At 48.4% G+C, this 12,180-nt stretch overlaps 1 protein-coding gene across 1 annotated transcript in view; it reads left to right on the top strand.

Annotated features, from left to right (window-relative positions):
- The first annotated feature begins 8,887 nt into the window (after positions 1-8,887).
- CA14 (carbonic anhydrase 14) overlaps positions 8,888-12,180 on the top strand; it is a 64,605-nt gene continuing 61,312 nt past the window's right edge. Inside the window, exon 1 of the mRNA XM_088449617.1 lies at positions 8,888-9,073. Coding sequence (XP_088305743.1) covers positions 8,989-9,073 — 85 coding nt within the window. The 5' untranslated portion in view covers positions 8,888-8,988. The remainder of the gene's footprint in view (positions 9,074-12,180) is intronic.

Below are 12,180 nucleotides of genomic sequence, written 5' to 3'. Positions count from 1 at the left end.
GCTCACTATATTGAAAAATCCTATAATAAAACACCCGAGACACCTCTTTTACCAATTTATTACTTATAAATACTTTGGGAAAGGTCCAAATAAGCATCCTTGTGCAATACTGACATTTGTGTTTTTAAGTGTTGCATATGGATTAGCTTAAAACCTATTTAAGCAACATAGGGGTGTTTTTTGTTTTTATTTCTGCTTTGGTCTCCGATTGTAGCAGAACAAGGTTACCTGCGTATAAGTGTTAGAAATAAATATATTTCCTAATTAAAGTCAGCCAGGAGTTGGGAAATAAAAAATTGTCTTCAAGGGTCGTTGTGACAAATAGCTGCTTTTTTTGTAATCCTATAAAAAGATCCATCAACAATTACCTGACATAATGATTTTTGTCATTATTTGATAGAGTTTGAGCTATCAGCCCTTCACTGGTGTACAGCCGTGCCTCCAACTTTATGCTTATTCCAGTATCAGCCCTTCACTGGTGTACAGCCGTGCCTCCAACTTTATGCTTATTCCAGTATTAGTCCTTCCCCTGGTGTACAGCCGTGCCTCCAACTTTATGCTTATTCCAGTACCAGCCCTTCCCCTGGTGTACAGCCGTGCCTCCAACTTTATGCTTATTCCAGTATTAGCCCTTCCCCTGGTGTACAGCCGTGCCTCCAACTTTATGCTAATTCCAGTATTAGCCCTTCCCCCGGTGTACAGCCGTGCCTCCAACTTTATGCTTATTCCAGTATCAGCCCTTCACTGGTGTACAGCCATGCCTCCAACTTTATGCTTATTCCAGTATTAGTCCTTCCCCTGGTGTACAGCCGTGCCTCCAACTTTATGCTTATTCCAGTATTAGCCCTTCCCCTGGTGTACAGCCGTGCCTCCAACTTTATGCTTATTCCAGTACCAGCCCTTCCCCTGGTGTACAGCCGTGCCTCCAACTTTATGCTAATTCCAGTATTAGCCCTTCCCCTGGTGTACAGCCATGCCTCCAATTTTATGCTAATTCCAGTATTAGCCCTTCCCCTGGTGTACAGCCGTGCCTCCAACTTTATGCTAATTCCAGTATTAGCCCTTCCCCTGGTGTACAGCCGTGCCTCCAATTTTATGCTAATTCCAGTATTAGCCCTTCCTCTGGTGTACAGCCGTGCCTCCAACTTTATGTAATTCCACTATTAGCCCTTCCTGTGGTGTACAGCCGTGCCTCCAACTTTATGTAATTCCAGTATGCGCCCTTCCCCTGGTGTACAGCCGTGCCTCCAACTTTATGCTTATTCCAGTACCAGCCCTTCCCCTGGTGTACAGCCGTGCCTCCAACTTTATGCTTATTCCAGTATTAGCCCTTCTCCTGGTTTACAGCCGTGCCTCCAACTTTATGCTAATTGCAGTATTAGCCCTTCCTCTGGTGTACAGCCGTGCCTCCAACTTTATGCTAATTCCAGTATTACCCCTTCCCCTGGTGTACAGCCGTGCCTGTGACTGTATGCTATTGCCAGTCCCAGACCTTCCCCTGGTGTACAGCCGTGCGTGTGACTGTATGCTAATGTCAGTACCAGCCCTTCCCCTGGTGTACAGACGTGCGTGTGGCTGTATGCTATTGTAAGTACCAGCCCTTCCCCTGGTGTACAGCCGTGCCTATGACTGTATGCTATTGCCAGTACCAGCCCTTCCCCTGGTGTACAGCCGTGCCTGTGACTGAATGGTATTGCCAGTACCAGCCCTTCCCCTGGTGTACAGCCGTGCCTATGACTGTATGCTATTGCCAGTACCAGCCCTTTCCCTGGTGTACAGCCGTGCCTGTGACTGTATGCTATTGCCAGTACCAGCCCTTCCCCTGGTGTTCAGCCGTGCGTGTGACTGTATGCTATTGCCAGTACCAGCCCTTCCCCTGGTGTACAGCCGTGCCTGTGACTGAATGGTATTACCAGTACCAGCCCTTCCCCTGGTGTACAGCCGTGCCTATGACTGTATGCTATTGCCAGTACCAGCCCTTTCCCTGGTGTACAGCCGTGCCTGTGACTGTATGCTATTGCCAGTACCAGCCCTTCCCCTGGTGTACAGCCGTGCCTGTGACTGTATGCTAAAGCCAGTACCAGCCCTTGCCGTGGTGTACAGCCGTGTCTATGACTGTATGCTAATGCCAGTACCAGCCCTTCCCCTGGTGTTCAGCCGTGCGTGTGACTGTATGCTATTGCCAGTACCAGCCCTTCCCCTGGTGTACAGACGTGCGTGTGGCTGTATGCTATTGTAAGTACCAGCCCTTCCCCTGGTGTACAGCCGTGCCCGTGACTGTATGGTATTGCCAGTACCAGCCCTTCCCCTGGTGTACAGCCGTGCCTGTGACTGAATGGTATTGCCAGTACCAGCACTTCCCCTGGTGTACAGCCGTGCCTATGACTGTATGCTATTGCCAGTACCAGCCTGGTGTACAGCCGTGCCTGTGACTGTATGCTATTGTCAGTACCAGCCCTTCCCCTGGTGTACAGCCGTGCCTGTGACTGTATGCTAAAGCCAGTACCAGCCCTTGCCCTGGTATACAGCCGTGCCTATGACTGTATGCTATTGCCAGTACCAGCCCTTCCCCTGGTGTACAGCTGTGCATGTGACTGTATGCTAATGCCAGTAACAGCCATTCTCCTGGTGTACAGCCATGCCTATGACTGTATGCTATTGCCAGTACCAGCCCTTCCCCTGTTGTACAGCCATGCGTGTGACTGTATGCTAAAGCCAGTACCAGCCCTTCCCCTGGTGTACAGCTGTGCGTGTGACTGTGTCTATTGCCAGTACCAGCCCTTCCCCTGGTGTACAGCCGTGCCTATGACTGTATGCTATTGCCAGGAGCTTATATCTTATATACCTCTCTCACCACTTCCACATTAAGCTCTGACACCGTAAGGTTTAGAACAGCCGTGTACAGACATGCTTATGACTGTATGCTATTGCCAGTGTGAGCCCTTCCCCTGGTGTACAGCCGTGCGTGTGACTATATGCTAATGCCAGTGTGAGCCCTTCCCCTGGTGTACAGCCGTGCGTGTGACTGTATGCTAATGCCAGTGTGAGCCCTTCCCCTGGTGTACAGCCGTGCGTGTGACTGTATGGTAATTCCAGTGTGAGCCCTTCCCCTGGTGTATAGCCGTGCGTGTGACTGTATGGTAATTCCAGTGTGAGCCTTTCCCCTGGTGTATAGCCGTGCGTGTGACTGTATGGTAATGCCAGTGTGAGCCCTTCCCCTGGTGTACAGCCGTGCCTAATTTTAGTACTAATCAGAAGCACCATCAGGATTTGCACCAGCCCCATGCTAAGTGCAGAATCTCTATCACTGTGTGGCCTCCAATGTATGTGGTTAAACATGTGAGTCCAATACCCCTCCTGCAACACGCCCGCGACACATCCATCAGGCGTAATATTCCTGTGCGTCTGCATAGCCACCTCCCCGGAACGCCCCAATACATTCCAGAGTCTGTGCGGCTCAATTACTCCTGCGGCTCTGAGCGCTAACACCATGGGACGCATACACCATGTGACTCTTTAGGGATTTAGACACACGCGCAGTCTAATGGGCAACTTATGTGATGATCTCCATTGTGTGCGACTGTTCTGTAGGTCACAATTACGGCCACTTCACTAACATCCCTCTGTATTCTGTGTTGGACGCTTCTATGCGACCACACCGCGCCCGGCCATCTGCTTTCAGTAGCAGCCATCATCCCAATCATCAGCATGTGCACCGGCTCTGTTCCTGCGGCAGGAGATCCGACATCGGACGGATCCCCGCAGGCGCTCACCTCTGACCGCAATCTGTCTACACGCCCACAGGATCTCCGTCGCTGATAGAAATTACCCGGCCTCCTTTACTCATCTGCGGCGGCCACCTGCGTGACCCCATGATCACTCAGCTGGACGATGGAAACGCAGATGATCTGATGCTGCGCCCAATGACGCAGCTCAGATCAGTAATGCAGCAGGAGGAGTGACATGTCCTGCTGCATTATCATATTACGCAAATGCGTCCGCAGCTGGATCACCACCATAGGCTGCTAAAAATCGGGAGACCCATCCGCATTCAGAATTGCGTGAAACTTTTAATTTGTCCCTATCTGTGTCGTGCGCTGTGTATGTGTATAGAGTGTGTGACACCCCGCCAGGTAGGGTAGAGTAGCACAAGGGCTGGTGGTAAAATTTTGTGGGGGGGGGGGCAGTCAGTGTGCGTCCCTCTGCCACAATGCCAACTGGCCACAGTACGGTCAGAGCCGGAATGGAATCCCTAGGCCACAAAAAAATGCAGACTGCACCCCCTAGGGACAGCCAGCCCTGCGCCCATAACACTAGGGCTATTACTCACATTTATGTTTGATAATAGAGTCAATATTCTTACTTACTGCACCTATAAAGAAAATATTACAATAACCACAGTTCTTGCTCACTATATTGAAAAATCCTATAATAAAACACCCGAGACACCTCTTTTACCAATTTATTACTTATAAATACTTTGGGAAAGGTCCAAATAAGCATCCTTGTGCAATACTGACATTTGTGTTTTTAAGTGTTGCATATGGATTAGCTTAAAACCTATTTAAGCAACATAGGGGTGTTTTTTGTTTTTATTTCTGCTTTGGTCTCCGATTGTAGCAGAACAAGGTTACCTGCGTATAAGTGTTAGAAATAAATATATTTCCTAATTAAAGTCAGCCAGGAGTTGGGAAATAAAAAATTGTCTTCAAGGGTCGTTGTGACAAATAGCTGCTTTTTTTGTAATCCTATAAAAAGATCCATCAACAATTACCTGACATAATGATTTTTGTCATTATTTGATAGAGTTTGAGCTATCAGCCCTTCACTGGTGTACAGCCGTGCCTCCAACTTTATGCTTATTCCAGTATCAGCCCTTCACTGGTGTACAGCCGTGCCTCCAACTTTATGCTTATTCCAGTATTAGTCCTTCCCCTGGTGTACAGCCGTGCCTCCAACTTTATGCTTATTCCAGTACCAGCCCTTCCCCTGGTGTACAGCCGTGCCTCCAACTTTATGCTTATTCCAGTATTAGCCCTTCCCCTGGTGTACAGCCGTGCCTCCAACTTTATGCTAATTCCAGTATTAGCCCTTCCCCCGGTGTACAGCCGTGCCTCCAACTTTATGCTTATTCCAGTATCAGCCCTTCACTGGTGTACAGCCATGCCTCCAACTTTATGCTTATTCCAGTATTAGTCCTTCCCCTGGTGTACAGCCGTGCCTCCAACTTTATGCTTATTCCAGTATTAGCCCTTCCCCTGGTGTACAGCCGTGCCTCCAACTTTATGCTTATTCCAGTACCAGCCCTTCCCCTGGTGTACAGCCGTGCCTCCAACTTTATGCTAATTCCAGTATTAGCCCTTCCCCCGGTGTACAGCCGTGCCTCCAACTTTATGCTTATTCCAGTATCAGCCCTTCACTGGTGTACAGCCATGCCTCCAACTTTATGCTTATTCCAGTATTAGTCCTTCCCCTGGTGTACAGCCGTGCCTCCAACTTTATGCTTATTCCAGTATTAGCCCTTCCCCTGGTGTACAGCTGTGCATGTGACTGTATGCTAATGCCAGTAACAGCCATTCTCCTGGTGTACAGCCATGCCTATGACTGTATGCTATTGCCAGTACCAGCCCTTCCCCTGTTGTACAGCCATGCGTGTGACTGTATGCTAAAGCCAGTACCAGCCCTTCCCCTGGTGTACAGCTGTGTGTGTGACTGTGTCTATTGCCAGTGGTGACACCCCGCCAGGTAGGGTAGAGTTGTTAAGTGAGGTTCAGGTATCTTACTAGAAGGAATAGATGGTTGGTCACTCTCTGTATTAGCTCTTACGAGGGTGATCTTCACAGCAGAGGAGGAGTTTGATTCTTCACCCAATGAATTATGCCAATTAGTGTCAAACAAGACTCTATTTATTGACAGTATTAACTCATTAGCACAGTTGAAGTAATGTTAGGGATATAGTTACAATACATTCATAAAATAAATATATGCAAAAGGTATTTCTGGATAAGTAACATACACATAACAATGTAGCAAGGTTTATTATACTGGAACTCGGCAAGATCCAAAGTTTTCTTCAGTTATCACCTGTTGGATCTATGTGACCCTGAGGACACAAAACTGGTTTGACAATACCAATGCAGGTTACCTTAACCAAACTTTACCACATTACTAAATACCATTAGTTATAATTTAAACCACCTAAACGGCTTATCTAGACCGAACCACTAGTAGGTTGGAGGGAACAGGAACAACGTAAAAGGCATTTTTGCATAAAACCCTTTAGGACTACTATAAACTTAATTTAGTCAATACTTTCTCTAGTACAATTCCCCCCGCTGGATCTGTAGAGGTGGTGCACATACTGTACGTTGCAGATCTGATTCTCAGATAGTGTGTCCAGGGGAAGTGGCTATTATTAGTTGTCCCTGCAGAGGGCCTCGAAAATCCCAAAACTGCTGGCTCTGGGCCTGATTAAGAGCTGGATGCAATTAGCGCTCGCTCGTCCAGAAAATAGGGGTGGCTATTCAAATCAACCGTTCACTCTTAGCGGTCTGTTCACACCTCTAGGTCTGAAGGAGCGAACAAAACTTGCGGTCGGTTTTTGAAAAAATACGCCCCCTAGCCGCTCGCATCCTACGTCATGTCCGTTATTTATTAGATTAATCGCGTACATCGACCAGGGTATGAACTGCTCGCTATTCTTGGGGTTGGTTTTTGCTACCACAATTTTGCGAGCAGTTCTTGCTATAAAATAACCCAGTGACGTGGTCAATGACGCTGCTGTTTTAATTATGCACACCCATAAAACGCCCGTTTTGACCTTTAAGCACGCCTGCGTTCTGATCTCCACTCCCCGTTTTCAAGCACCTTCCCCTGTTACCACCCACATACGCCTCATTCTGTCACTCAAATTATCAGGCATTCGCTATTTTGCGAGCACATGAATTTCGACCGCACTGACTGGTTTGCGCATGCGTATAACGATCCGTACGCATGCGCAGTTGGGCAAACATCGCTCGGAGCGAACGAGCGGCCGCTTACAAGCGGCTCTGAATCAGGCCCTCTGTTTGTGGCAAAGAAATTATTCTTAAAACAGTCTTTACTATCTCTTTTCTGCCAGCACAAGACACTGTGAAAGTTGCACTTGGCGTATCACTGTACTTTAAGGACTGAGGGTCTGATTCAGAGCCGGACGCTATTTGCGGACGGTCGTTCTGATAAAGGGGGTGGCTATTTAAATGAACCGTTCGCTCTTTGCGGTCTGTTGCCGCCTCTATGTCTGAACGAGCGATCAAAACATGCGGCCGGTTTTTTGAAAAATACGCCCCCTGGCCGCTCGCACCATACGTCATGTCCGCTATTTAATAGATTAATCGAGTACATCGAACAGCGTCTGAACTGCTCGCTATTCTTGTGGTTGGTTTTTCCTACCGCTATCTTGCGAGCAGTTCTGACTATAAAATAACCAAGTGACGTGGTCGATGACGCTGCTGTTTTAATTATGCACACCCTTAAAACGCCCGTTTTGACCTTTAAGCACGCCTGCGTTCTGATCTCCACTCCCCGTTTTCAAGCACCTTCCCCTGTTACCACCCACATACGCCTCCTCCTGTCACTCAAAGTAGCAGGCATTCGCTATTTAGCGAATAAACGATTTTCGTCCGCACTGACTGGTTGGCGCACGCGTATTACAATCCGTACGCATGCGCAGATGTGCGAACATCGCTCATAACGAACGAACGGCCGCTTACGAGCGGCTCTGAGTGAGACCCTGAGAACTATTCAGTGACTTTAGCGAGTCTTTCAGTACAGTATTATTGGCTGCTTTGCGCTACTAATGGTGTCCTAGGAACAGATGTAACTATTCTGATTATACAGAGACACTATGGCCTGGGGAGATGAGCTAGTCTCTGCTGTGAGCGCTGGCTGTTACTGTGTAGCAGTGGGGAGGTAGTGCTATAATGCAGGGCTGTGATTAGTGTGAGTACAGGCCTCTCCAGGCGTCACCTTTGTCCGGAAATGAGGATCAGCTAATAAGATCACCGCCCTCCTTCATATCAGCTCTGACACCGGGCTCCCTGCTCACTTCCCTGCACCCCGTGTAGGAGGGAGAGTCTGCCTCAAGGCCGGCCTCCATATAGAAGGCCGGCCTCCACTCTCCACCTCCAGCCACAAGCGCTGTACATCACTGCCGGATCACAGGCACACCGCCAGGAGCTTTATCAGCCAGTTGTAATGTGCAGCGCTACCGATTCCTGATGTTACTCCGGCGTCCGCAGAGACTCCGGTGAGCGTTGCTGCGCGAGTCCTTCCGTCCTCGCCGCCCTCTCAGGGCTCCCTGTAACCGACGTAACTGTCTTACTCCGCCCCCTACCGCTGGTTCCAGCAGCTTCTGTGTCATGTGACCTGCTGCTGACACCGCATATTACCTGCACCAGTACATATAGGTATACGGGTAACTGCCCCCGGTCTCTGGTGGGGCATCAATTTATCAGTCAGTTACAATATGGTTTATATTGATTAGTCTTTGCCACATACCCAGAGCACACTGTATTTACATATTCTATATACAGAATTTACATATAGGACACAACATGCATGAGTACACCAAGGTCTGGGGTACCACAAGTGTGTTTGTGCAGAGCGTGTGTCTGTGTAGTGTGTGTATAGAGCAAGTGTTTGTGTAGAGTGTGTATTTGTGTAGCTTTTGTGTCTATGTGTGTTTGCATTACAATGCCACAAGCCTCTGATAAAGAGTAGCACATACTGGGATTGGGGCTAGTACAGCTGATTGGCCCTCAGCAGACTCTGCCCTCTGTCTCCCTTGGACCACCTTAAAAAGAGCTGAGTGGTGCTGAGTTCTCAGTGCGAGTCTCAGTGAGGTGGGGGCCGTTGCTGGACCTAGAACTTATCTGCAGTCCCGTGCACAATCAGTGTGTCAGCAAAGCCAGTGTAGAGACACAGGACACTTACAGCTCAGCAGCGGATATGTCTGTGCACAGCACCTGTGGGGTCTATTGGCTGCCGGGTTACTCTGTGCTCATCCTGAGCATCTGTCAGTCTGCGGTTGCTGGTGAGTAGACAGTATATTATGAATTTATATTAAATTGGGTTCTCGCTGACCTTGACGCTGCAGATTTTTTTTTTTTGTCGCCTTTGGATTCAATAAGGAGATCAATGGCAGTAGCAGGAATACCTGGTAACTCTTTCACTGCCTCCAGCATAATGCAAATGGGCATGTATGTATGGGGGGGTAATACCCCATTCACTGTGGACCTTTGCCGATGGTGCCCAGTATTGCCCACTTTCATATTTTTGAACTGATATTTCCACTTTATCTTATTTTTCATTCATGAGTCCGAGAGATTAAACTTTTTTTGACATTGCAAGCGGGATAAAACATTGTTTCGAAATATTAACGACACTTTGAAATTTGAGAGTTACGATTCTGTTTATAAAACACACAAATGGATAGATTGTATTACAGTTACGACGCTACCCGTCTTCATCGGTCAACAATGTCTCATATCAGTATCTGGTTGTGCTTTAATGATAACCAAAACTAATAATAACAATAATAATATTAAAAAAAGCGCCACAATATTGTTCGTATGTTAGACTGTTGTACTGAAATTTTAGAAAATCCAAATTTCTACGTCTTGTGTCATTTTTTGTGTCGAATTTCTAGCTTGTGTCAATTTAAGCCAATGTTAGCTGTTTGGACCCGTATTGTATAGAATGTGGCCTACTGTGGAGACCTTTGGGACCTTTTTGCCGCTATAGGGGAAACAGACTATAATTTACAACTTTTTGGCTTGTAACCCTTGAAATTATAAGCTGCAATGTGGAATGAAGCCACAACACAGGTGCTTAGTTGAACATGATATCAATTGTGTTTTTTATGTTAGTGTAATTCGTTTCAATAGATTAGGGGGGTAAAATATTCATGTGTAGTTTATATTGTGTGGTAAAAGGACAGGATGAAGCTGATATGGAGCCAAATGGCCCCTGTCCAGTCTCTCAGTAATGCTGCTGCTTTGTTTTATGTGGGGGCTGTTTCATTTGGGCAGAGAACTGTTTACAATCACAAATCGTAAATCGGGATCAGCAAAAAAGCCTCCTGAGCGTAATAAGCCAGCGACACACAATATAATAGATTACAGGAGCCTCACGTGATTCCTCCAGAGAGCTGTACAATTATGCTACGTTCACATATGACTATCTCACCACAGGACATTCAGTTGTCATAATGATAATAATTACAATGAATGATCTAATTGAATAACTAAATGCAAGCCTCCCCAATGTCCTGCTTCTAAAGGACTGTCTTGTTATCCCACACAGTCCGGCATGGGACTGTTGGGAGGTATGTCCCCTTTACTCAAGGACCCGATGCGGTACGTCCTTGCATCTGTTGCATGCGCAGTGGCGTATCTATAATGGGTACAGTGTGTGCAGGGCACACGGGCCCCCCCGGGTCCAGGGGGGCCCCGCACTGCACACACTGCACCCATATTATTTTAGACTTACCTGTCCGTGGTCCCACGTCAGGTGTCTGCGCTGCTCAAAACACCAGAAAATGGCCACCACGGCCATTTTTCCGGTGTTCTGCGCATGCGCAGTAGACTCCGGGCACACTCTAGTGCCTGAGTCTACTAAGGCTCCGGTGGCTGGCTAGCCGCGTCAGTCGGCTGCCGGCCACCGGGGAGAGAGGAGGGGGCCCCGCACAGGGAGTGCACACGGGCCCCCTCCTCTCTTAAGATGCCCCCGTGCGTGCGTAACATCTGGGGTTATTTCAATGTTTTCATTTACATGCAAACATGATGTGGATAAACCTCATTTGGTGGCTGTGTATGAATCCACCTATCCACACAGTATTTCTGCACCGCAAGTCTGCAAAGCCATCACTCACACTGTGCCTGCTCAGTTATATAATCAATAGTCTGAGGGTGCCTACACACTTGGCGATGTGCTCACGATCCGACATTGTGTAAGATTTCCCCTTGAACTCTCCCCAGCAGCTCCCTGGCAGTCGTGGGCACGATTTGGTGTTAAAAACTGTCCAATGTGACAAACGATCTATCGTGCCTCCTAACTATTCCAGTGCATCGTGACTGAGATTGTCAGATCTGCCCTATCTCAGGGCAAGTTCAGGGTGGGTTGGGGGCTAGTGGCTGCACCAAATACTTCTTCTCAGCTCAGTGTGGCAACAAATGCAGTGTGTAGCTATAGACAAGAGATACTGGCCCTCATTCAGGGGTGATCGCAAGAAGCGAGCGCTCGCTCTGAATGAGGGGGGCCGCTTGACTTTTCAAGTGCGACCTCCTGGTCGCTAGCTAAGCTGTGGGTTACCACCCATAGCTTTAGCGACCGACCAGGTTGATGGTCGCGATGGTCAAGGTCATCGCGACCATCGAGGCTTGCAACGAGACCCTAAGGTTGGGTCTCGGCAACCGCAAGCCCCAGGGAGCTTCCTGCTCTGATCGAGCAGTAAGCTCCCCACTGACATCACTGCTGATGTCATGCGGCCGCCCACAAAATGGCAGGCATTCCTTAAGGAACGCCTCCGTTTGTGAAACCACCCCCCCCCCCCGCTACGCCTACAAAACGGGTCGAGCTGTCGATCAACATTCACAGCCGCCCCTTTTGTACTGAGCTCCGGAGCGAGAGATTTTCTCTCTCGCTCTGGGGCTTGCGCCCGCACAGTGCGGCCGCTGCGCGTGCGCAGGGCCTAAACATCGACCCGGTTGCGAGTGCTCAGCGCTTGCGACCGGGTCTGAATGAGGTCCACTATCCCTATATGATGCTTATAGCCTAGCAGCGCCACTGCCTGGTCAGAGCACCTGTTGGGCCTACTGGGTGCTCTAGGGCTTATTCTGGGCATTTGTCAGTCTATGGTTGCAGGTGAGTAGCAGAGTGTATTTCAATTTATATAAAATTGGGTTCTCACTGTCCTTCACGCTCCATAACGCAGAACATACCCAATTTATCACAGTAGTGGGAACTGCAGTCATTACACAAACCTGGGACTGACACTCCAGCAACATGCAAGTAGCGCAAATGTTCTGAGGGCAAATGTAAATGTTTGTGGCGACACACAGCCCTGGGCATGATACAAGCCTCAGGTTGGACATTTAGGAGGCAATTAATTAGCCGCGCCGCCCAATTGAATTAGCTGCT

The sequence above is a fragment of the Taudactylus pleione genome, unplaced genomic scaffold (assembly GCF_031769625.1).
Source record: "Taudactylus pleione unplaced genomic scaffold, aTauple2 ptg000490l, whole genome shotgun sequence".
Taxonomy (NCBI): domain Eukaryota; kingdom Metazoa; phylum Chordata; class Amphibia; order Anura; family Myobatrachidae; genus Taudactylus; species Taudactylus pleione.
This window is presented reverse-complemented; position numbering and strand designations above follow the sequence as displayed.